Source organism: Rhynchophorus ferrugineus, unplaced genomic scaffold (assembly GCF_030347505.1).
Source record: "Rhynchophorus ferrugineus isolate W39M unplaced genomic scaffold, kcgeb_rfMv2 rfM6, whole genome shotgun sequence".
NCBI classification, from domain to species: Eukaryota; Metazoa; Arthropoda; class Insecta; order Coleoptera; family Curculionidae; genus Rhynchophorus; species Rhynchophorus ferrugineus.
In genome coordinates this window covers 33,049,078-33,076,161 of record NW_027472585.1, presented here as the reverse complement: position 1 = coordinate 33,076,161, position 27,084 = coordinate 33,049,078, and the positions used below count along the sequence as shown (strand labels likewise).

The window sequence follows — 27,084 nt, the reverse complement described above, 5'->3', positions numbered from 1 at the left end:
CAAAAGATGAACGAATAGCTGACGTGATCGGCCGTACCTGAACCAAACCGTGATGAATGTCATCAAGAATAGCATGGTCCTGTACTAAGGAGCGTGTGGTGAGTCTTTTGCGGCGTCGTTTGTGCATGGTAAGGAATTTACCCGAGCATTGCGGGGTGGGCGACGAGCCCATCGCGTCCAGCAAGACCCAGTCCTCCTTGGAGAAGGATTTTTGTAACGGAGATACTTCTGCCGGGACTGAAAATCAAACGGAAAAATTAGCGCTTGCAATTTACTAAATACGTTTTGAAAAAAGTGAATGTTAATGAGCGCGTCACTTAACTTGGTAATAATGATCGTAAAACATAGTCTAGGTCTTTCGGGAATGAATAGTTACGGTAGAGAAAGAGGAATAACCTTCGAAGACAACAAACCGGATTCATCAAAGAGCAATATCCGCAAATTCTAGTCTCTTTAATAGGTACATGCTTTAGTACGGTAATTATATTTGTCGTTGTAGTGCCATAACATAGTTACGTCTTGGTCGTATGTTTAATCTTTATTCTATAAATATATCTAAACATATCTTAAAATAATTGTCTTATTACTTAATATTATAAATCTAACCATGGAATTAAAATTGTTAGAAATAAGTTATATTTGCAATTAATTTTATATTTCTAATATTTATATATTAGGTATATCGTATCGGTAATACCTTTCTGGCACTTTTAGATAAAGAAAACACGTTGTTTACAATAGATAGTTAAGATGTTTCAATTAAAAATATTGGCCATTTGATTCTATACATTTTGTCCATCAGACAAATCTATGGATGCCGCTCCAAAGGAACAGCTCAGTCATCGCTGTGACATTATAGCATTTGTGCCTAAACTTGTGTGGAAAGAAAACTGTTGAGTGATGTTTAGTTACCATTTGATATTAATATTAAAAAACTTTAAATATTTTAAGTATTAGTTAAAGTGAATATTAATCTAGAATTACTGATCTTCAGAGAAATAGTCTCAAGTCCTTTTTTATTTACTAGTACATAATTTTAAGTATATAAGTATCAAAATAACGCTGATCTTAGTTTAACATTGATTAACAACAATTTTATTTCGAAAAATAAGAAATATATTTTTATTAAATAATTACAATATTTATATTAAGAACATTACATTTTCGATAGTTAAAATGTTTTATTTGAATATATATATATATATATATATATATATATATATATATAAATTTATATATATATATATATATATATATATATATATATATATATATATATATGTATATATTTCATTCAATTTCAATTTACGGTCATTCAAAATTGTTGTTTTGTTGATTTTTTAAATGTTTTCGTCGATAACAACCCATTTTGGGCGTCCACTGCGTTCACCGTCTTCGGCGCTTATTTCACCACATGTAATCTTAGCATACCAATCCTTGATGGTTGATTTTCTTGGGGCACTGTCCGTGAAGAAAAAGAAAGTGCTGCTTCACCAAGCCAATGCACCGTGTCACAAATCAGTGAAAACGATGGCAAAAATCCATGAATTGGGCTTCGAATTGCTTCCTCATCCATCGTATTCTCTAGATCTGGCCTCCAGCAACTATTTTCTGTTCTCAGATCTCAAAAGAATGCTCATTGGAAAGAAATTTTTGTTGAATGAAGAGGTGATAAATAATATAAATGACCCTTGAAGGGAATTATGTTGAGTTAAAAAAAACTAACTAATTCCAAAAAATGTGTTTTACTATGGTAGGCCCGGAACTTTTCAATTGCTGCTTATAGACGTCACTGGGATGATATTCCTTGTCGATACACCCATGCCTTGCGGGATTCGAATCCGCGACGATCCTTGCAGTAGAAGGATCGTCCTATCCCCTTAATCACTGCGGCTACCAAGCCGGCTTCTCTTCTTGTTGTTTTTTTTTGTCTCTTAATGACTGAAACAATTCTCATATTCAATGTATATCAATATAATTTCATATTTAAAATGCAGCATCTATATTTTATCTTTGGTACGAGACGGCAATCATCACTAACTAACCAAAAATACAAATAACTATACCAGTTTTAGATCCAGTTCCCGGTAATGTTAGTTTAATAAGCGTAATAAGAAATTGTCTGAACTTATGTCTTAATGAGAAACTTAATTTTTCGACGAATTTATTTAATGGGTTCAAATTGACGTCAAAATTAACATTCCAAAGTTACCTATTTTATTTATTCACTAAAAATTACTAAATTTAAGAAATAAAAATTGAATTTAATCAATATACGTAGTAAAATGTACTCTATTCACATTCAAAAAGGGAAAGCTTCATAGAAACTTACATATTAACAATATTATAAATAATGTACTGAGGAGTATATATTGGTTATTTAGTTATAATTTACTAGTATATATCTAGAGATAAATATAACAGTAATAACATAATACTACTACTGTATGAATAGCATATTAAATGTGAATATGTGGTATTAAGAATAATCATCTATATATTGCAAATAAGGTGGCACAAATAATTATGCTCAAAAAATCTGACAAATCTGCAGAACAAGTCGAATCTTATAGGCCTATTTCGCTACTACCTGCAATATCAAAATTATTTAATAAACTAATATTTAAACGTGTTAAACATTTCGCAATAATACCCGATTTCCAGTTTGGTTTTCGAAATCACCACTCAACAATCGATCAAGTCATAGAGTAACTGCGTGAAAAGTGAAAAGGCGTTTGAGGAAAAGAAATACTACCCTGTAATATTCCTGGATGTCTCACAAGCTTTTGATCGGGTTTAGCATTTGGGATTAATCTGTAAGATGAGCAACTATTATCAACTGTTGGAGTCCGCTGGATATCTTTGTGGAAGAAAATCAGACTGCCAGACTGCTGACATCCCAACAACAAAAGAAATTCTACTTGGAACCTTTGCTGACGACACAATTATTATGGCAAACGACATATCTCTGCCCAGGACAGTAGAAAAAGTACAAGTGGCAGTGAACAAAATCTATAAAAGGACTAAATATTCGAATTCAACTTAATAGTTCCAAAGCTGTTCATGTTAATTTTGCATTGAGGTGAAATAATAAAAAACCTAATTATATTACTCAGTGGATGCCCGATTCCTCAAGCAGAATCAGCTAAATACCTCGGTCCATCCATCTTGACGGTAGAATGAATTGGAAACATCATATTAAACAAAAAGCAAAACATATTATAACCAAAATAAAACAACTATACTGGTTAGGCAGAAGATACGCTTAACTTGATCTAAAATGCTTATCGTTACGTAACCAACGAAGAACTGCACGATGACTTGGAAATCAAATGGATTTGCGAAGTTACCCAAGATTTCGCCTTAAAACACGAAAGAAGATCACTAAACCATACTAATGTGGAAGCAATACAACTACTGGACAACGCGCAGGAGATCAGAAGATTGAAGCGAACCAAACAATTATTGCAAATATTACGTATTACAGGGATTTTATTAATGATGACTCCATTTGTATATTCTTCAATTTTACTGTCGATCACATCATCAAAAAATTTGAGTTACGAATCTCTGAATTTTCAAGCAGTCGAAAACCTCAGTAATTCCAATACAAGCAAAAAACACATAAGCAATTTTAACATTTTAATTAGTTATATCAAATTTACTTTACATATAACTTTAGGTTAAATTAAAAGTATTGTTTGTCGGCTGGGTTGGCGCAATGGTAAAGGCGGCAGGACGGCCCACCTACTGTTGCGATAGTCGCGGGTTCTAATCCTGCTGGGACATGGTCGTAAATTTGTGTTTGTGATTGTTTAATATTTGTGATTGTCCTAGGCAATAGTGCAAAATCCGACAAGGAAAATGATCCCAGTCACGCCAATAACCAAGCTGGGTAAGACCGAATGTCTTCTGGGATGATTTCTAAGTTGGTCACTAGCCAGTCGGTAGGCTTAATGCCGAGGACCGTGGTTCGGAGCCTACGTTAAACTGTAGGTCCAGTCCAGATAAATCCCTAGTTGGTAAAAGGAGACTTTAATATATAGAAAAAAAGCATTGATTTTTATTCATAACATATTCAAAATTATTGGTGAAAATGTTTGTAGATTCTCTGTTAGTTGAAGGCTACAAGTCATTTTATGCGAAACGGGCGACGAATCAAGAAGAGCTTGATGTTAGCTGTATCAGAGATCAAATGTATAAAAACTGGAGGAATCATCAGTTATTGTTATGGACAATGCACCATATCATAACACACCGATGGAGAATATCCGAACAAGTGCATCAACAATGCTGCAATTAGGAAATGGCTTAAATTACATAATGTAATTTACTTTTTTAGAAATAAATCTGAGAAAAGATACATGGTAGATCAGATTGCTGAACGTTATGACCACAGAGTATTACGTCTTCCACCCTATTACTGTATATTTAGTCCAATTGATTTGATATGGGGTATTGCAAAGAATTATTACAATAGACAATCAAGTCGAGAAGAAAAATCATCATCAACTCTAATGACGTGATTTCACTGCTGTTTTGAATAGATTATACGCAGTTCCTTCCAGACGGAATCCTTAAATTTCTTGAAAGATGGGAAAATATAGCGGCTATCGATGGAAAATACTTCCAATAAAAAATACTGTACCGATTTTTCGCAATAAAGCTTAAAATTAAAAATAAATCTTTAAAACTAATTTCTAGATATAATATTTTGTTTGCTGTGGTTGTAACTATTATTAGAAATACGATTTTAAATTGTTAGAACATAAATCACCATAAACTTACTTATTTTCTTCCTAGTCTCTGATTTGCGCTATCATAAATTTCAGTCTGATATTGAGAAATCACTACTTAGTATTTAACTTAATGTTAAACGGATGTATCGATAAATAAACACACACTCTGAATGGTCTCATAAAATTAAACGGCATGCCGAAGAGTACTGTTGCATATCGAGTCGTCGTCCAAGAATATTTCGTGCGTGGCTTTGTTGCCGGTACAGAAATAGAGATTTGCTTTTGCAAACAAATCAACTAAGCCGTGGAGCGGCCGTCGTGGCCGTCGGCGCCGCCACCGCTGTCATCGTTGTTCCCGAAGGCGACGGACTGGTTAAGAATGGCGCCGCGGCACCGGTACGTTCACCCCGCTGAAAATAATCCGCGCGTTCTACAACGGCAACGACCAAAACGAAGCAAACGCTGCCGTGCCGATGCACTTGTGCCGACCGACGTACCGCCGATTGCCATCGTCCACTTTCTATTTTCAAATTAGACGCGAATTCTTCGAAATCACACTTTCGCCCAGCAGCACCGATTTGGACTTGGTCTTGGGTTCGGTACGTGTTTATTTGATTTGGATCCGATAAGAGTCGTACGAGTTCTTCTTTTGTCTGATGAATGGATTGATTACGTAGAAGGTGTATCAAAAATAGTAAGCCGTGAAAATTGTATTGTTCCTTGCGAATTTCTTCTGCCGAACTAAATTATAAAGAAGGGATTAATGGGTCTGTTAAAAAAGAACGATATAATTATATATGTCAGTCTGGGAGATGTGATTAGTGACGTTTCCATGTTTCGTTTATATTACAATAGAATTGAGCCGACAGAATCGTTTGAGATGTGGGTCCAATAAATCACCATTTCTTTCAGCTCGGTTGCTCAAATGTAGGCCTGTATGTTATATTTATTATAACATATTGTTATAACAAGAACTTGGGAAACCACACTTGGGTTAAGTATGAAAATTGGACAAAAACAATGCAATTTATAAGATCGTCAAAGGTAAAGTGGAGGACGAAGACACAGGCAATACAAATAATTTTGCTTGGTTGTTTCTTTAAAAGAGAGGTGTTATATCGCGTAAGTGATAGAGTACTGGTTATTAGTATTTCATGGAGAAAATGGAATATTTACGAGCTTTATTGCAAATATATATATATATATATATATATATATATATATATATATATATATATATATATATATAATATATATATATACTCTTTGTAGCATTGGTTACTTGAAGGTGATTATTGAGAGCATCTGTACATTCGTTTATGAAGCAAAGTTTTTGAAAATTACAGTATTCTGTCAAGGTTGAATTTCGCCTGGTCCATTTCATTGGACATAATTAGTTGCCAGAAGTATTTGCTTCATAAATATGCTAAATACTCATATTCATTGAACTGATTGAATCAAAGTCTAATTGAAGTTAAATTTTGAGTAACCAAGATATCCAAAAGAAGAAAATAGTGATACTGAATTACTGGCGTTACTAGATGAAAAAAAGGCCTCATGGCAGTTCCATTCATGAGCTATCCAAGAGATTCTCCAATATCGATAAGAGAACCTACACCTATAAGTTATGAAAGGTGAAAGGTTTAAAATAACTTGAGAAATTAATAAAAAAACTTTCATTTTATTGCACGGAAAAAGTGGAGACTCTTTGAATAGTGATACACCTGTCACTCTTAACATAAACACAAGGCCAGTCGTTCGGTATAACACACATACGCTAAGTAAAATGAAAATGAACATTTTTGTTTTAATACTGTACATATTTTATAATTTATATGATGGGCGTAAAATTGTTCTTCTGAATAGACTGGATTATAATATTCCGGCCGACAACTCTTGGTTCTTCTATAATAATCCACTTTTTCATTGACACAAAGCACTGGTTCGGAAACTTATATTATTTCGTAACAGCCCTATTCGACGGACGAACTTTCGTTTATCTCTTAAATTTCAAAATTCGCAACCTTTGAGATAGTGTTTTAAATTGACTGTGGCGATTAAGCTCGAATAAAAAAGAAAGGCAATTGTTAGGCTGCAGTTAACCCCTATATCAGATGTTATTGTTAACAGGTCATTTGAATTAAATACTAGAATTAAATCCATATGTTTTTTAGTTCGCCCTAACCCTCAAAATATGCGAGTATAAATTTGACAGCTGTCGGATCATTAGTTTGTGAATTATAGCATTTTGAGTGAAGCAACTTCTGTTATTGTGAAAAAAATGGATAGAGGAATTTCGCGTGTTGATAAATTATTGCTTTTTGAAGGGAAAAATAGAGTTCAAGCAAAAACTTGGCTTGATGCCGAGTTTCCGGATACTGCCCAAGGAAAATCAACCATCAAGCATTGGTATGCTAAGTTTAGACGTGGTGAAATGAACACCGAAGACGGTGAACGCAGTGGATGCCCAAAACAGGTTATTACCGACGAAAACATTTAAAAAAATCCACAAAATGATTTTGAATAACCGTAAATTGAAATTGAATGATGTAATAGACATTCTAAAGATATCAACTGAACGTGTACATCATATCATTCACGAATATTTGGGTATGAGAAAGCTCTCTGCAAAGTGGGTGCCGCGCGAGCTCACTTTTGACCAAAAACAACGACGAGTTGATGATTCGGAGCAGTGTTTGAAGATGATCAAGCATAATAAACCCGAGTTTTTGCGTCGATGTGATAATGGATGAGATATGGCTCCATCGTTTCACTCCGAAGTTCAATCGATAGTCATCCGAGTGGACTGCACACAATGAACCCGCTCCAAAGCGTGGGAAAACGCAACAGTCGATTGGCAACGTTATGGCGTCTGTATTTTAGGATGTGCATGGAATAATTTTCATTGACTACCTTGAAAAAGGAAGGAACACCAACAGCGAGCGACTATTATATAGTGTTATTGAACCGTTTGAATAACGAAATCGCCGAAAAACGGGCGCATTTGAAGAAAAAGAAAGTGCTCCTTCACCAAGATAATATACCAAATCACAAGTCAGTGAAAACGATGCCAAAAATCCATGAATTGATCTTCGAATTGCTTCCTCATTCACCATATTCTCCAGATCTGGTCCCCAGCGACTATTTCCTGCTCTCAGATCCCAAAACTTTTCTCAAGACTTTTTAATTGACCTGTTAGGTGCTAGCACTCAGTTAAGCACTCAAACAGAAAAAAAAATGGACATTTCAACTTTATATTTTCAACATATATACAAAATTATAAAAATATTCTCTAAAAATATCACCAGAAAGATAACAAGGGAAATACCCTAATACTTTTAGTTATTAATGTAAACATAAAATAATTTATATGAACGAGATAACTGAAGCAATCGCCTTTTCGGTCTCGACTAGATCCAAGAAATCGGCCATTTTCGACGATTAGAGATATCTGGGTTCGCGAAATTGTCAGCGCCCGATAGATAGTGCTGTTGATAGTTCCCCCGAATTGTTTGTTGACGTTTATACGCCGTCCTTAACCCACATCAGATGTTATATGCTAATTTACACGATCATTGATTACGCAATAACGTGTTTTAACTAGATACCGAGATAACCATGGACTGATTATGTCAGCAGAATAGTAATTTAGCTAATTACCTGTACGTTGGGAATATTAGTCGCTTTCGTGGTATTCGAACTGGAAACGTCAACTAATCTTTGAAATCGAGTATTTTCGAAGTATTTCCATAAACAGCTATTGCTTCTAGTCTGATTGTGAGACTGGAGCTGTCATTGGGATGATGACAGTAATGATCTATCATAAATTAATTATATGTACCTAATGAAATCGGATTAATAGAATTATAAGAATGTATTTATTTTCATACCTAAAGCGAGAGTGATAATGTATTTGTAAAATATAAATAGAGTTCATAAGTTGAACATCAAAACTGAGCGTCAATGCTCAGTGACAAAAATATCGATAGAAATCGAAGAAAATTAAATATATACCTGGACAACCAAAACGGTGTATGGTCTGGAGGATATATCGGTTGTTGAATAGATTTGACCTTGCCTATATTCGAGAAAGATATATAGCCTATTCAAAGTTTTTTTGTACACACGTCATCAAGATGTTTAATGTATTGCCTGCCGCAATTTGTAAATTCGTTTTAGAATCAGACAATATTTTCCTTGTCATTTTATTCTAGTTAAAAAGAGAGATAATATTCTCCGAAGTTCGACTGTTAAACCGAACTAGCCTGGCAATTTAACTAGCAAGTCGCCCGGTTGTCAAACGTACGTAAAATTATTCAAAATATTTTAGGGCTTTAATTATTTTGATAAATTTTAATTCGGTGCGTAATATATCATGCGGAAATACCGAAAATCATAGATAGTCAGGAGCACAAACTGATTGCGTCTTTAATAAATTATTTCGAAAATGAACGGGACAATGGAGGCCTCCTTTTGTCCGTAAACTCCGTGAGAAAGGTAAATATTGATGACATTATAAGTTGCTGAAATTATTGAAAATGTTTTTTAGCGTGTTGCTGCTGCGCTGTCTGTTAGTGTGAATACTGTGACTAACATCGCTTATAAAATGAAGAATAATATGTTAGTGTAGGAATGTTCGTCGGGCCGGTCGATCGGTCGAAATGTGTGGCTGCCGCTGCGATTATTTATCAGAACACTCACTACTATTTTTTTGGAAGGAATTTGCACGGGAACTAAAAACACTGGTTGAATCAAAGTTGTTTATTCTAACTTACGATTGATACATGTGGTCGATGGGAGAATTGACAGGATATTAGGTTAAGGTGAAGGAAGTACGGTAGCGCTGTGGAAGTGGTACTGTTACAGGGGGACGGTAATAAGAAAAGAGAGCGAGACGTCGTCGTGATGGCCTTTTATACTCCAGAACTGCATGGTACCAATCCACCGGCGTTGCCAACCTTTGTAGTTGTTGATGGTGAATTGGTGGTGGCCTAAAGGGTCGTGGCGGTCGCCACATAACTCCCCTCCTAGTGGAACAGCCGTGGAACGTACCTATATGTGGTGCAAGTTCCGGAATGCACCCGCAATCACGCAAACAAACGCCCGGGGACTGCTGATGAGATGGGGATCCCAACCTGAGCGAGGAGTTTTACGGGATCAGCCGCCATCGGAGCTGTAGCAGGACGTCGTTCGTCTTGAGGCGTTTAGCTTTGTTTGAGGGTACCTGTAAATATGTTACGTGTCCCGTTTCGTGATGCGAGGGTGCTCATGTGTTGCTGGTATACATGATGGGCTTCTGTGGTTTTCGTCCATTAGGCTAGTCTCGTGGGATGTCGTCGATCACGTGATGTTGATGAGTTCTGTTCCTCGTGCTATCCTTCCATGCACGTGTCAAGCACCTGTCGAGTGGCTTATGTTGAGTCGATTTACCTGTTAGGCACTTTGATCACGTCGGGGTCACCAATTGTAGGAATGTTCGTCGGGCCGGTCGATCGGCGAAATGTGTGGCTGCCGCTGCGATTATTTATCAGAACACTCACTACTATTTTTTTGGAAGGAATTTGCACGGGAACTAAAAACACTGGTTGAATCAAAGTTGTTTATTCTAACTTACGATTGATACATGTGGTCGATGGGAGAATTGACAGGATATTAGGTTAAGGTGAAGGAAGTACGGTAGCGCTGTGGAAGTGGTACTGTTACAGGGGGACGGTAATAAGAAAAGAGAGCGAGACGTCGTCGTGATGGCCTTTTATACTCCAGAACTGCATGGTACCAATCCACCGGCGTTGCCAACCTTTGTAGTTGTTGATGGTGAATTGGTGGTGGCCTAAAGGGTCGTGGCGGTCGCCACATTAGATTCAACCAAGAAAACAAGTCTACACAGGAAGTGGGTGACGAATCTTGACAAATCCCAACAATAGCATCAACAAAGGTTGTAATGAAGGAATGGCTTTCAAAACATGAATTACGTTTTGAAGAGACCATGCTAAAAACTGAACTATTTCAAATTGTTACTATGTAAACACAAATGAAATGTTTCATTGCGTTTTTTCCAATTTACTTTTTTTTTAGAAATAAACCCGAAAAAATATATACAGTAGATCAGATGGCTGAACAATATGGTTACATAGTATTGCGACTTCCTCACTATCACTGTATATTCAATCCAGTCGAGTTGATATGGGGGGTAGCAAAGAATTATTATAACAGACATGCTGGTCGAGAAGGATATTCCAAGAACTGTTTGGATATGTGGAAGGAAGCATTGTCGACCATAACACCTTCGATTTGGATGAACTCGATAAGACCTATAGAGGAAGAAATTGATAAATGGTGGAATCGTGAACACGTTTTAGACAGATTGGATATTAACAGTCATAGAATAAAGAAATTTAGAAGTGAAAGTTATATGGAAAAATCGGGTCCCACGTTTAAGCTTTTCGGAATCCCCGTTACGCGGCCAAATGTACATGAAAAATGCAACAGCTATATGTGTGTTTCTCTCTCGTTCGGCCTCGGTATTAATAATTCTAACCTAAGCAGTTAATGGCCATTTTTAGGTCACATAATTTGTATTGTTTATTTACGTCAAGTTTTTCGGTATGTGTTTTTATATGTATTTGACAATTACTTTAGATTATTCTGTATATTCTAATTTATTAGTGTAATAAAAAAACCTTAAGGGCTGATAGGTATATAGGAGATTCTTCTACCCCAACAAGACCCAGAAGTAAGTATATAATAAGAAACTTATGTTTATTATTAGAGAATGGAGGTTCTAACTTGAAATGTATATGTTCCTTTACAGATAACTCAGCCTGTTCCATCAGTTTCATTTCAGGTTGGATGAAAAACTAATGGCTTTATCCTTATTGAAATTTAGTGGCAGAGGATATAAACTGTTATCGAAGATATTCTGCTTGTCTTCTAGAAGAACATTAATGCAGATACTGAATAAGGATCCTTTTTGCTGCTGGAGTAGTAACCTCTAATTTTGGTCGTTAGTTCAGAAACTTGACTTTATAGACCGAACTGCAGTTGTCATATTTGATAAAATGTACCTCAATTTAGGTAGGCTGTTAATTTAGTTGATTCTAAAAAATAATACAACAGAACCATTAATAGTTAGTTCTTAATTGTATTATATGCATGAGATGTACTAAAATAAACTATATATGTTTGATAACATTTTTGTTTAATTATTTTATTTAAACTAGAATTTTGTTGTATGTTAAAGACAAACTGAGCTAAAACTCACAGTTGATGGGGCAACATTGCGACGTTTTGACGTCACAAATTTAGATATTAACTTTGAATAGACTATAGATATATTTGTATCGATATATTTTATAAATATATATTTAACAAATATATTTCAACAGGAATAAAAGCGTTTTTTTCTTGAAACCCCTGATTTCCTGCACAAATAATATAATTTTAAGAAATAGTAAATACATCTGATTATCTTACAATGGTTTTTCAAAATTATCATCGTCATCATCCTAATTATCGATCTCAGTTCTTTATATGCCTTCTGTAGTTCTTCTTCTTAAAGTTAGTGCTGTTTCTAATAATGATAAACCAATTGACTTTCCTATATCTAAATAGTCAAAATAGCCAACTGAACTGAACATGACTAATACATTTATAGATTTAATCTTTTAGACGCCAAGTTCTGGATATGTATTGCATTTTTTATTAATACACCATGCTGTGGATATCTTTGAACAAGATTAAATCCTTCCCTGATTAAATAGCTTCATTCAAGAAATTTGAAGACATTTTTGATCTGAAAGTATAAGGATATATAGCTAAAAAAGAAAATTGAAATGATAAAGAATGACCTCAATAAGTACACGATAATCTCTAATTTTAAAAGAGCTTTGACTGATTGTCTGCAATAGAAAATCATATTTTGCGTTGGTAGTATTCCTGTTAAACAGAAAAGACCTAGGCTGATGCTGATGATTATGATTTTATTGTTTGATAACTATATTTTACAAAATAGCTGTTCAATGGCATGCATAGATTATTAAAAAACAATATTGATGAATGTTTATTTCTTTTTGACATATACATCAAATAGAGTGTGTATTATATAGTCTAGAACTAGAAACATCAGACTACGTCTTGTATTTTTGTAGTATTTAGATAGTAAGTTAAAAATAACGCCAAAAGAAATTAAAAATAAATACCTAATATTTAGCTTGGTTTGGTTAAAAGCAATGGTCTTTGTTAAAAAAATTGAGTTAAAAACTATACTGATTTCTTTTATACGTTATGTAATACAGCCTAGTGTATCCGGCATCTTTAGTTTGTTTTTATCTTCAGTGTCGCTTTCTATAGCTGTTCAACCAATTGCCTCTTCTTTTCATAATAAATCAGTTTTTAAATAAAATAATAGTTATTTTTGCCTTAAACCTTTCATTATATAAAACTTACATACGTATATTACCAAGAGTCGTATACTACTCCCTCATATTCAATAAACACGATAGTAGATTTTGCTACATTCTTGTTCATAAGTTAAGCATCGTATGACGGTTGCATTAATTTTACATTACATTGTCAATTAATGATTTAAAATTTTCATATAAGAGAACTATTTATTCTGTTTACTATCACTCGCGACAATAACCACAGTAGTTGCGCTGAAGAACCGTTAAGCCGCTAAAACAAAGATTTGATGGATAATCAAATATATCAAGAACAAATTAGTACAAAGTTTTTTTTTCGATTTTAGAGGGAGATTATTTCGAAAAAAACAGTAAATTAACTCTGATAAATAATTGTGTTATTCTGATATCCCGAAATATAAAACACAACATTCCCGTTTATATTGATTTGATCGTTTTGGATGTCAAAACCATATAAAATCCATTGACATTTCTGACGTGGTTATTCATATGATTTGCTTATTAAAAATGCAAGGTTACATATCCTGCCTTGCAAGCAAAACATTAAAATTGCCTTTAATATGTCATCTAATTCCCACAGAAACGTTTAAACAGTTCGTTTAAAATTTGCTAAGAGCATTATGCAAATCACAATCAAAGAGGGTCACGATTTTTTAAATTATAATAAATTTTTATATCTGACCGTGATATTTCTGTATCGCGGGACATGAAATTGGAACTAAAAAGTTTATCAGTGGCAAAGTTTTTTGATCACTTTTAAAGGTAATATATTGGAATAATAGTTGTTCAAAGAAACTTAATATGAATAAGCGTATTTTGTAAAATATAATGAAATAAGGGTAATTTTTTCGGAACTAACGGAATTAGAATGAAAATAAAATGCAAATTAATACAATTTAAGTTCAAAATACCGCTAAAATGCAAATAAATAGAAATTACATTCACAATTCTTTGTACAAATGCCTGCGGTGTTAAATAATTACGGAAGGACTGGGAAATTATGGTTATACAGATGACCTATTGTTAACGTTATTTATTTCGACCAGAATTATATTTTGAATTTGATATGAGGGAAGGAAAACGTAGCGTAAATTTTGTCGGGAGATGTCCGAAATATCGTTCGGTTTGGCAACGGCGCGCGGTACATTAGTTCCCCGCAACTACAGTTAGCACGTAACTTTACGCGATGCCAATGTTTACATTTCAAACACCGATCGAGATAATTTCAACCGTTTTCCACTCGATCTCATTGTCTGGTCGCGTAACGTAAACATCCCGCACCTACCTCAAGGAAAATCTCAGTTTTTCCACTCCACTGTCCAGCATTCACCGTTCATCCCGATCCAGCGTTGTCGGCCGGTCCTGTTTCGTGTGGTGCTCACCCGCGACACGTCGCCCGGCATCCCCGTACGATGGAAACCGACTGGGAGAAACACATATTTCTGTTCTACGTGGACGGACGGTGGTGGTACTACAGAGCCCGCTACTCTGCCATGGCACTACTGGCGAACAAAACTGTACTAGATATCGGGTGTTCTGCGTATAAAACGTGCCCCAACATTCTCCTCGGCTGTTCGCTCGAAAAGAATGGAAACAAGGCGACCGGTTTGTCGAATGGGCCTACGACGACGACTCTAGGCCGGAAATAGAGCCGAGTTTACTACGTACGATACGTGGCCTAGATTCTCTATCGCCCAACACAACTGCTTGCATTTGGTACGAGGTACATTCGAAAATTTCCGGGTTCGGTTTGGTTCGGTATCGTATTAACTCAGTTGAAACGTACCGTTATTATGCTTGATCCAACATTCCTTTTTAAACAGCTTTAACTCAATTTAGTATTATCTATTAGAAATAATAATCATTCTGTATAAGTTTGATTATCTAGCATGCACATAAGGCTACTAATATTAATTACATCTTACATTAGTTTGTTCTTTTGTATTTGCATTAATAGACAAGCAAGGCGAGTACGGGATTAATACATTAATATGTATTTCCCAAATTAAAATAAAACTAAACTACTTAAGCTAAACTTACGAATATATAGTCTATTCAAAGTTATTTTGTACATATTTTATCTAAATTTGTGACGTCAAAACGTCGCAATGTTGCCCTACCAACTATGAGTTTTTTAATTCAGTTGGTCTTTCATATACAACAAAATTCTAATCTAAATAAAATAATTGAAAAAAATGTTATTTATATTTATTTATACAGCCATAGGTTAGAGTTATAACCTTTTAGGGTATGTTATATGGCTCGGTGAATGGAGGTAAAACGAATGAAACAGTGGTGTTTGTATTATGTAACCGTTATTTATTGACGATATAAAATATTAAGGAACAATACAAATAAATGAAAGGTATCGGCGCTGGGTTTATCTGTAGGTGAGGCTTGGGCAGTCGATGGTGGCACGAATGATCGAAAGTGCTCTTCAATAACATCCCGGATAAACGTCTCGGGGTTGTCAGTTATTCGTTATCGTGTTCTAGTTGTCGCTGCTGGCACCCCGCCCGTGTCCAACATCTGGGATTATATTTCTGGATATTTTGTAGACAGTTATTCCACGATGTAAAATTCGATATGCTTTAAGGTCGCTACAACCTCTTATCATATTGCTTTCAAGAATTTTCAAGAACGTCTGACAACCGGACTACTTTGACAGGTTCATTCGTTACGTATTCGAAATAATCAGACAACATTGTGTCTCATTTTAACGAGAATAGAATGAGAAGGAGAATATGATCTGATTCTGAAACGAAATTACAAATTGCGACAGGCAATACATTAAAAATCTTGATGACGTATGTACAAAAAAACTTCGAATAGACTATATCTATATACTATATAAGTTCGTGTAGTTTGGTTCGTTTCAATCTTCTGATTTCCCGCGTGTTGTCCAGTAACTATTGCTTCCACATTGATCTGATTTAGCGACCTTTTCATGTTTTAAGGCGAATACTTGGATGACTTCGTATATCCATTTGAATTCGACGTCCACCTCTTCCTTTATTACGTAGCAATAAACACTGGTAATTAATCTTAGAACTTTGTTTTGGCTGCGTTCGATTACTAGTTGGTTTGATATTTTAGTGCAATTTCATATTTGCATCCCATAGATCCAAACTGACTTGATTGATTGATAAACAAATTTGAGAGTATGTTTCCACTAACCAATACAATCGCTTGACTTTGAATCTAATCTGTTTTGCTTGTTTTATAGCATGTTGTTTCCAATTTAACCTACCATCGAAATGGATGCCGAGATATTTAACTGATTCCGTTTGAGGAATCTGGCATCCGTCGATTTTTATTATTTCATCGCAACGCAAAATTAAAATTGACATATTTGGAACTATTAATCTTTATTTTCCAGTCTCTAGGTCCATTTATAGATCTTGTTGACCACTACTTGTATTCTTTCTAGAGCCCTAGGTAGAGATATATCTTTTGCCGTGATAACTGTGTCGTCGGCAAATGTTCCAAATACTGTTTCTTTTGTTGTTTGGATATCAGCAGTGTAGAGCAGATATAGGAGTGGTCCCAAGGCTGGGGATCTCCAGCCGAAATAGGTTTAAGGGTTGAGAATGCCCCTTGATGAAAGATTCTAAATTTTCTTTCGAAAAGATATGATTCCGGTACTTAACCGTTTTCGCATGCTCTAATTTCCGATACGGTTGTTTATCATTCAGAAAGATGTTTTATGTGACATAACTGTGTGTGGTTTACTGAACCGTTTACTGTGAACGTCACTGTATTTTGAACGAACTTAATTATAAATATTTGGAAGGAGTTTAAAGGGTATTATAGTATAGAACTTTTGAAAAAATCTATTCTTTTATATTTTAAAAACTTTTTAATTCTTAGAGGGTTAATCTATGAGTATACCCTTAAGAAGTTTTTTTTCGGCGAATTTGAAATTGGAGACTGGTAAAGAAAATAAAACTTTCAAGTTGTATCGGAAAAGAAAACAACGCTAGAGTATATATATCATCAAATATTTTCAAATAAACGCTACATAATTTGCAGATGGTGGTTTAATGTGGATATATCAATCGAATACAGATGCTTTGTTTAATTATTACGATCAGTTTTTAGTTGCAATTAATTGAAATATAATTGTTAAAAGCGCAGGATTATTAAAAAAATTAATAAATAGAGAAGCAGTTAAAGCACTTCTCGAATAAGAAGAATATATAAGAAACAAATATTTTGTATTTGTTGAAGTATTTCGTATTTAGTGTTGTTTGTTTTATTTATTACCTTGTTTATATTATTTGATTTGTTGCAATTTCATGGTTCGAAACACTGTACCAGAATGTCTGGTACTGTATATAATACACTGTCTGGTAATTACACTGGTGCCGACCGGCATTCCACTTTGGCGCAGATGTGGATGGCTTATCACAGAAAATTTTTTTTTTGACTGACAAGTTATGAAACCATAACGTTGAAATATTCGAGATCGCATTTTCGTGAGCATTTTCCCCCTTTTCGAATTTTTACCATAACACGTAAACTTCAATATGTAAGCTGTCTTAAAGTTACTTAACAGCTCGCAATAAATCTTGTAATTCATTGTCTTCGAACTTTTTTGATCCTTCAGGGCGTTCTTTGTCATTGACACCAAAATCACCACTTTTAAATAATTGGAATCAAAACCGATAATTGGAATAAAGTTTCTAAAAGAGTTTTGACATGCTTTGACATGACAAACGTCCCATGATTAGAATCTCTATACAAATTATAATTTTACACTGAATAACTCAATAATACTAAATAGAAAACTTATATTATGCAGAGATCATAGAATTTTAAAATGTTTACATTAATATCTCGCATTTGCACCAATAACATTTAATATAAATATGATTATATAGAATGTTACAATGCTATGTCGTCAAATTTAGTTTATGTCCACAGTAAGTTTCTAGGCATTATTTTAGTAGGCATAGTGGTGCAGTAAGTAAAGTTAAAGTAACGATATATTAATTTATCATGTTTATTACTTATCATGCCACGCCTCCTTATTCTTTTTAGTTGTTTTGTTATCTACTAATACATTGTTATTAATCGTTTCAGCATATATAATGTCTTTTATGTTTTTACAAACTTAAAACTATAGTTATTACTTAGACATTACAGGAATAATGTTCACATTTTAATTACCCTGCAGAATTTTCTTCTGATGAATACATTTACACAATACACAGCGATATTAACATGAACAGGATGTTTCTCCTTTGATTGCGATTCTTTTGATCTCCTGATTAACTGGAATATACGTTTGTGATGTATTATTGCTTGTTACGGACTTCTGGTCGCTTGTTCGTTATTATTTGTAATAGCAAGTATCAAGTTTTGATAGCTTCAATCTTTTGATTTCCCGCGTGTTGTCCAGTAGCTGTGTTGCTTCCACGTTGCCGTGATTTAGCAACCTTAAATCATATTTTAAAGCGAAATCTTATCACTTCACATATCCATTTAATTTCGAGATGATTGTGTAGCTCTTCTTTGGTTACGTAGCGATAAACATTGGTAATTAATTGTAGAACTTTGTTTTGGCTTTTGATTTCCTAGTTTACTGGAGTATACGTTTGTGATGTATTGTTGCTTGTTACAGATTTCTGGTTGCTTGTTCGTATTATCTGTAATACTAAATATCGCTGTACCATCATAAAATATCTTCACGGTGCTACTATTATTTTAAATACTTAAATTAGGTAAAGAATTGATCCAAAACTGCAAAACGTTTATCAGAGCACCACTAAACTATATCAAGGAATGCTTAGAATAACTGCGGAACGTCTGCTGCTCCAACGTCAATTTGTTTTCTTGAAAAACTGTTTCTTTTCTTGATAAGTAAGTTGATTCCGATTAACTGAATGAATTTAAAAGAGAACATGCTTATGCTATCTTTGGAATCTACCAATTGGACGTTTCAGCTGGTTATGAGAGGTGTAAGGTTTAAATAAGAACTTGTAATTTATTAGAAAACTATTTTATTTTAACAGAAACAATTGGCGACTTGTTGGAACGAGTGTACAGATAATACTGCTCGTTCAATTATATTCTAATATAAACAAACCAGTATACATTAAAAATCATCGTGGTCCGGATATTCGGCTACTTTCGGAACTATTCGTATATTCGTCGGCGCAATCTACTCCCCGCAAGCCGAAATGTTAACAGTCGATGTTGCCATTTACAGCTAGGTAATCTGTTTTATGGATGTATTTTATTTTAGAAAAATAATATATTTAAGAAGACTTTCTAACATTAACATTTATATTTTGTTTTGAAAAAAATAGAGTATACGTTTTTTTAGTATTTAGTACAATATATGATCTTGCCCTTAGATTTGGCAACACTGCATGGTATTGCTTTGATTAAACGTTGGGCATTTATTTGTTTAACTGTTAAAGCGTTTGATATGGCATTTGTAAAGTTATATTTTACTTAAAAAGAAGTCTATATGAGTTTTTTTTGTTTAGAATGTTATAAGACTCAATATTGAAGCAAATACAAGTAGCCAATATGAATCCCAGAAGAATATTCGACAATTGAATTTTGACATGGTAATAGAGAATTATATATTTAAGTAATATCAATTAATCGTCCAGTCTATAGACTTTGCAGAAGTGTAGGAAAATATTGCCACCACTAATCCTGAAAAGGTAGCTATTTAGAAAAGAATTGTACTTGCTACAGCCGTATGATTTGTTGATAAGGAAAATGTATATGAGATGTATATATATACTAAAATAAAACACAAAATATTAACATCTTGAGTAGTTGATTTCATTAATTTTGGTGGTGTTTTTTAGACGGTAAGCTCTTTTTCCATGAAATATATTAACCTTGCCTTTATGGAAATTTTCTATTGCAACTTTTATTGTATAGTAATTAATTATTAATTAGTGTGAGAAGTATAAATGACTGTGTCTACAAGAAAGTTGTTAATTTTATTTGTGTATTATGAATTTTATTTATATATAATACATTTGTAGTATTATATATTCAAATATGAGGTAATTTAGTAAGTAGTTTATGGCATAGTTAAGATTCATAGTTTTATATCTTCTAATTTATAATTTAAAATTATTATTAAATTTTAAAATATATAAATGAATATAATATAATATAATGAAGACTGAGGACGCGCGCGCCAGCGCAGTATAGTCATTCTACCGGACCAGGATGATTTTAAGGTATCCTAAGAAAACCCTTATAATGTCACCAGATACCACACCGATTTCTTAGAATATCCAGTACCGTTTAGTCCCACTATATAACACACTTGCAATATGGAATTTTTATTATGAAACTCGACAGTTTCTTAATATTATCAGATATTTTTAAATACATTCCTATTTGTTAACTCATTATGTAAGTATATGCAGCACTTAATTTAGTTATTCTTGAATGATGGGTAGAATCCTGAATATTTTTCTATTTATTTCAAAGCCAACCGGGATTTCTGTATGAAGTACAAGTCTACAAAGGCTTATTAGTTTTGTATCCGTTTTTTATATTCAGTATTTAATCGATAGCATTACAAAGCGCTTTATAATCGGTAAGCTGAATAATTGACGCTGGTAATTAAATGTTAATTCGTAAATGATTACTTACATCGTAATTTACTATTTCTAAGGTTAAAAATGTTTAAAGTCATTAATATCAAATTTAATAACAAATATTTTTATTGTTTCAAATTAGATTTCTAAGATTTATCTGTTTTAAATTTAATTAGTCTTTAATAATAATAGAATGAATGAGATCAAGTTAATATGAGTAAAAATAGGTAAAAATAAACAGGATTAAGATAGCAATCAATCTCAATTATATAAACTCTCAATATATCTTAACTAAATCTTGCAAAACCTTGTCAATTATAGCAAATTTGGAATTTTGCAGTAAAAGTGACGGCAGAACTCAACATTTACTTCTTTCGACTAAAACAGTACGATGGGAGCTCCATAAACCAACATCCAAAAATATTTTTAACAAATTTTTTTAAATTATTTTTTTATATTAATTTTTTTTATTAAAAATATTTGATTGAACAGTTACACCATAGAGGTAGTTGTCGACAATATTTCTACGGGGTGTTATATGCTAGGGTTAGTGTTTAAAAAGCAAACTGAATGGCTTTTGCACTGAACGACTTCCACATTTCCATCACATCAGCTCAGCAATAACATTATACATAAATATCTAATTATTTTAGCTAAAAAATATGTGAAAACTATGTACGTGTCTTGGAAATTTGAGCGTTTTCCTCGATTTAACCTCCTTCCCCACAGATCCTGATTTGGTTTCAATAGGACCACTTCGGAAGTGCATTCTTTCGAATAAAAAAAGATTTTTGAAATCGGCCCACAATTGACGGACAAATCGGCGAACATACATTAAAAATTATGCGATTATACATTAAAAATAAATGGTCGAGTTTATGTATGGAGGGCCTACGATCTGGACTCTCTTTTCCTACAGTCAAGCATGCAATTTTAGTGATGGTTTGGGCAGCAATATCGTGGTATTCAGCTGGTCCTCTCATTACATCACATCGGATCACTACGAATGAACATCTCGATATCCTGAATGATGAAGTTCTTACTATGACTAGCATATTTCTGCCATTGCCATTTTCCAAGATATTAGGTCAGTCTTGGATTGAGGAGCATTAGAATATCATTAAATATTTTTCCTGGTCAACACAATCGCCAGATATCAACACGATTGAACAGTCATGGTGAATTTTACAGCGGAGAATGAGAAATATATTTCCGTATCCAGTGGAAACTATTGAGACATTCAGATGAATCTATTCGATGAAGAATTGCAGCTATTTTAAAAGCGCAAAGTGTTGTCTTAAAGCTTTATCGATTAAGAAATATTGTCAATATGTCAAGTGTTCAAGTTATTTCGTCCATCCTCTGTAGTTAAGTGAATATTAGTAACAGTTTTGTAAAATGAAATTAATAGCTTATTAATAGCTAATAGTTTATTGAACATTATTATTGAGAAATGAAATAGTTTGCCAACACTATTACTATTTACTAGTGATTGCCCTATGGCCGAAATTCGACCACAATGGATTAAATTAATCATTGGTTCGAAACAGTTAAACAAACTAATTTTTAAGATTTCAATCCTCTAAAAGCGTGAACGTTAGATAGGAAATTAGGAATACTTGGGACCGAACAACTATTGAGATAGAGAATCTCCCTCCTTCATCATCAGTCTTCAAGAACAACCACAGCCATCACAGTCTTTGCAGAATAGGAATGCAAAAAATATCGATATATCGATATATTCTGAAAAAAATATCGATATTTTTAAGAATAAATTAAATTACATTTTTAATAAACCTTTAAAATGGGTACTTAATTTGAAATTACTACTTTTTAAGAAATTGAAATAATATATATATTTTTTAGGCTAATATTTCACTATTTTTAGTTTTTCTTAAAAATATCAATAAATTTTTTTGTAAAATATCGATATTTTTTATACTTATTTCAATATTTTAAAAAAAATATCGAAAATATATATATTATATTATTGATATTTTTTAAATATCGATGTTTTTACAACTATACTTTTCACAATGGCATGCCAAAATGAAATGTCTTGTGATTCATTTTTCGACGGTACATGTAGTGTTCTTTTGCTAAAAAGCAATGTTTATTGCTAAAATAATATGTACCATCTAAGCGTATTTAAGAGAGCTTAATTATTATACGTTTGACCGGTAACATAATAAACAAAGTTATGATAAGGATGAAAATACGAATAATATTGAAATTCAACTCATTTGAAGATTATGGTAAGAATATGTCACAAAACTCTTATGTTTATAATACGACGTTGGAATTCTGTTTATAGATTCCTGAAGAAATTTCAAATATTTACAATTCTGTAACGATTATAAACTAATCAAAAATCGCCAGAAGATATATTCAGTCCCAAGACAAAATAATGTATATGTGGAAATTCACTTTGTTTGGTGGTACAAAATGTATAAATGGAGTCATCAGGCAATTCATGCGTCAATGAGACAGTAATTATATAACCAGGTATGAATTTGTATTTACTGCATGGGGTATGTTTATATTATAGAAATATTATTACTATTTTGAAGGTGGAAATATTTGTTAACTGTATTTAAATTATTTCAGGCACAATTGCTAAATAGTATAAAAAAAGCTAACGAGTACAAGATGATTTGGATAGAAGAGCAACAGTCTTTATAACAGTATATTATGCTAGTATAGTTAAAATAAATTATAATACATAACATTTTTGTTTTATTATTTTATTTAGATTAGAATTTTGTTATATGTCTAAGTGAAAATGTTCTAAGTTCACAGATCACGTGGGTTCACTGCTGTTTTGAATTGACTATAGCTGCGGTTTTGTCCATTGTTGAAATCCCATAACAAAGCCCACCGCTCGCCCGCAACGAAAAAACGCTTCTTATCATCGAAAAATAATCGTAATTGCCTCCCCCGATGGACAAATCAATTAATCAATCAACGTCCATCAAGTGGGTCAGGATTTTTATATCGTAATAAACGAACTCCTCCAGCTTATTCAATCAGGATGTTCCGCTCGCTGTACCGCGCCGTCGTGCCGTCGCGCCGTTTTTTCTTTCCGCTTCCACTCGAACGTAAAATTACACAAACTTTCCTCATTATTCTGCTAAGTTTTCGGCCTGCGTTCTCCTCAAAAGGAACTTTTCCTTTAATTTCGGACCCTTTTATTTGCAATGATGCACGCATAGGATTATCTCCGTCCCAGATTTTAACAAAAACATCTTATAGGGGTTTATATATATATATATATATATATATATATATATATATATGACTGAAAAGAATCGATAGTCGTAAAACAGTCGATAGTATAATATTTGTGATGTCAGATGAAGATGTACGAATTCGTTCCTGTATAAATTGTGAGAAAGGAAAGGAGGGAGATAATTGCTTGGAGCAGTTAATAAAGGAAGTAGAATTACTTCTATATTTGAATGTTCCGTGGATCTGTAAAAAGGAATGGAATAATAACCCCACAAATGTATTATCGTATTTTAATATATTGCTATTTTTAAATAACATATAGGTAACATAGATAATACAACAGAACACAAAAACCAAAGATGTACGATAACCACAAATACTAAATAAAAATTAAACATTTACCTAATCATAGGAAAATACTAATCCATGATATAATTAGAAATGATCGCACAATAACTACTAGAGCTTTTTTAAATAAAATAAATGCTTTATTATTGAAGGGAAATATTTTTTAATCACTATTGAGAAATATAATATACATGTTCATCTTTTCTGCCGTGAAGAGATTTCTTTGATTGTTAAAAATTTGGGCGGATTTTGAAAAAGCTTATTCCAAGGGGGTAGATCTTGCAGGTATAGCAGAATATTGTAAATGTAACTAATATAAACCAAGTAATATCATTTTATGAACATGAAAAAAATGTTTTCTAAACGCCCTATAAGTGGCATTTCCAAATACTGCTTAATTTGTAAAGTTGTTGTAGCATCTGGTGTAATTATTTCTTTCATTCTAGCTAGTTTTTTTTATCCAAATGTCCTCAAATGAAATACATTGTTATTCTCATACATTCGTCATCATTTGTGTCTTGAATTTCGAGTTGTACTACTGTATTTGTATTTTTTGAATTTAGAATATATCACTTTTGTGATAATTTCTTGTATCGCCTCGCCTATAGTTTTTCATTAAGAACGAAAATGTTTGTATTAAATTCGAATACGAGTACAAACTGTTGCATCATTTTATCCGGCAAATTTAACTCCCCCTAAATACTGTCTGCTCCTACATCTAAAAAATTCATGCGTGGAATGCGAACGAAGAGATAATAAAGTAAACTCCAGGAAGGAATACATAAATTAGATCATTGGAGTAAGTTAATATATTCCTAAGTGTATTTCATAAATATCTATATGTTTTTATTTTATAAACGCCCTGTGCATTGAATACTAACATATATTCCCTAATTTTATGAATTTGTAATTAAGAATAAGTTAATTTTTCTAACACTCAATTGGCTTTTTGTTTTTTTTATAATGTAGCCACTCAAATAAAGCATCTACATATTTCTCTTTATCTAACACATCCTCTTGCATTGTATGAAGAGAAACAATAAACCAAGCAACAGATAATAGTCTTGTTTTCAGTTACAATAATTTCAATCAATTCAAAGAAAAATATTTACAGCATTTATTCATCTACAGAACTTGACCATCGTGAAACCATCTACCATCTACAGCCCAGTTCACTTCAATGTTCACTGGATTCCATCTTCCATTATATTTAATCGCAGTTTCACGCGGATCAGTTTAATAATCGCTAGTCTAGAGTATATGTAGTATGATTTAGTCTTCGATTTAGTTGATGTAATACACTAAATAATCAGGTGAGAATTTTATGGACCCAGCCCATGAAAATATTAGAAAAGTCTTACGGTGAATCAATTATATCAAAAACATATGAATAAGAGGAGGAAGAGGAAGATTTGAGTTGTTCAGGTGTATCAGTACAACCTGGTACGCTTGCTTGTATATCGAGATTAGTGAAAATTGTTATTGCGTATTTGATTTGGATTTAGATTTATGTCAACAACATATCTCTGCCTAGGGCAGTAGAAAAAGTACAAGTGGTAGTCAATAAAATCTACGAATGGATTAGAGATTGGAAAATTCAACTTAATAGCTCCAAGTCTGTCCATGTTAATTTTGCATTGCGGCGAAATAATAAAAACTTAATTATATCACTCAATGAATGCTCAATTCCCCAAGCAGAACCAGCTAAATATCTAGTTATCCATCTTGACGGTAGATTAAATTGGAAACAGGCAAAAAGACAAAAAACAAAACACATTAGAACCAAAATAAAACAATTATACTGGTGAGACGGAAGCTACTCTCAAGTTGATCTAAAATCAGAGAGATTATGAGACAATCATAAAGCCAATTTGGAGGTATGGAGTCCAAATATGGGGTTGCAAATATGGGGTTGCACTGCCTATCGCTATGTAATCTGCACGAAAGAACTGCACGATGACCTGGGAATCAAATGGATTTGCGAAGTTATCCAATCCAAGATATCGTCAAGATATATGGACAACGCGCAGGATATCAGAAGGATGAAGCGAACCAAATCATACGTATATAAAGTGTATACCTTTAGTGCACTATAGCTTAAGTTATTATAATTTTATAATTGAGGAATATATATTGATGTTTTATCTCGCGCTCGTCTTGCTTATGAATTGCAAATGAAATGAATGAAAGTACAAATGAAAAACAGTAATACATTAATTTATAATTAAGAGTGTGCGAATTAAGACTATTTTCTGTTAAATATGATATATCACAAATGGTCACCTGTACGCTTCCTCCTCTTTCAGACAACGCTTTCTTGGGAGAGATGATAACGAGAATATTCTGTTTTGGATTTGTCATATTTCTGACTGCTGCATTTCAAGAACTCATATATTATGTTTTTTTTTTGGCCTAACACTGATAGGTTCATTGAAGACTGGTGTCGTTTAAGAATGGTTGATTAATTGAAGACTAGTCTGAAGGCCGAGCACTGCAGACTGGTCTTGGTTAAACAGACTTACTACACATTCGTGATAAACCGCCGTCTCCGTCAGATTCCTGATGATTTGGTAGGTCAAATAAAATACTCTATCTGATTCTGATTCATTGAATTCTTTCAACATGAATGGAAGAGCCACTAAATGTGTCTTTCTTTTAGCTCAACGTGAACGTAGAGACTCTCGGAATATATTACTTTTTGGTACAAAATTTAATCGATATGATAGTTCGTAGGAAATAGTAGTTATATGTCAATATTAAAAACTTTTG

General features: G+C 33.2%; 1 protein-coding gene across 8 annotated transcripts in view; it reads right to left on the bottom strand.

Annotated features, from left to right (window-relative positions):
• Positions 1–27,084, bottom strand: part of LOC143198089 (uncharacterized) — a 254,549-nt gene that overhangs the window by 14,573 nt on the left and 212,892 nt on the right. For 6 of the 8 annotated variants that reach the window (XM_076407049.1, XM_076407054.1, XM_076407053.1 and 3 more), the window contains one exon: positions 38–237. In XM_076407049.1, the coding sequence (XP_076263164.1) occupies positions 38–237 (200 nt within the window). Of the gene's footprint in view, positions 1–37; positions 238–4,788; positions 5,245–14,444; positions 14,840–27,084 lie in introns of those variants that run through there. The other 2 variants (XM_076407057.1, XM_076407055.1) reach the window with 2 other exon arrangements.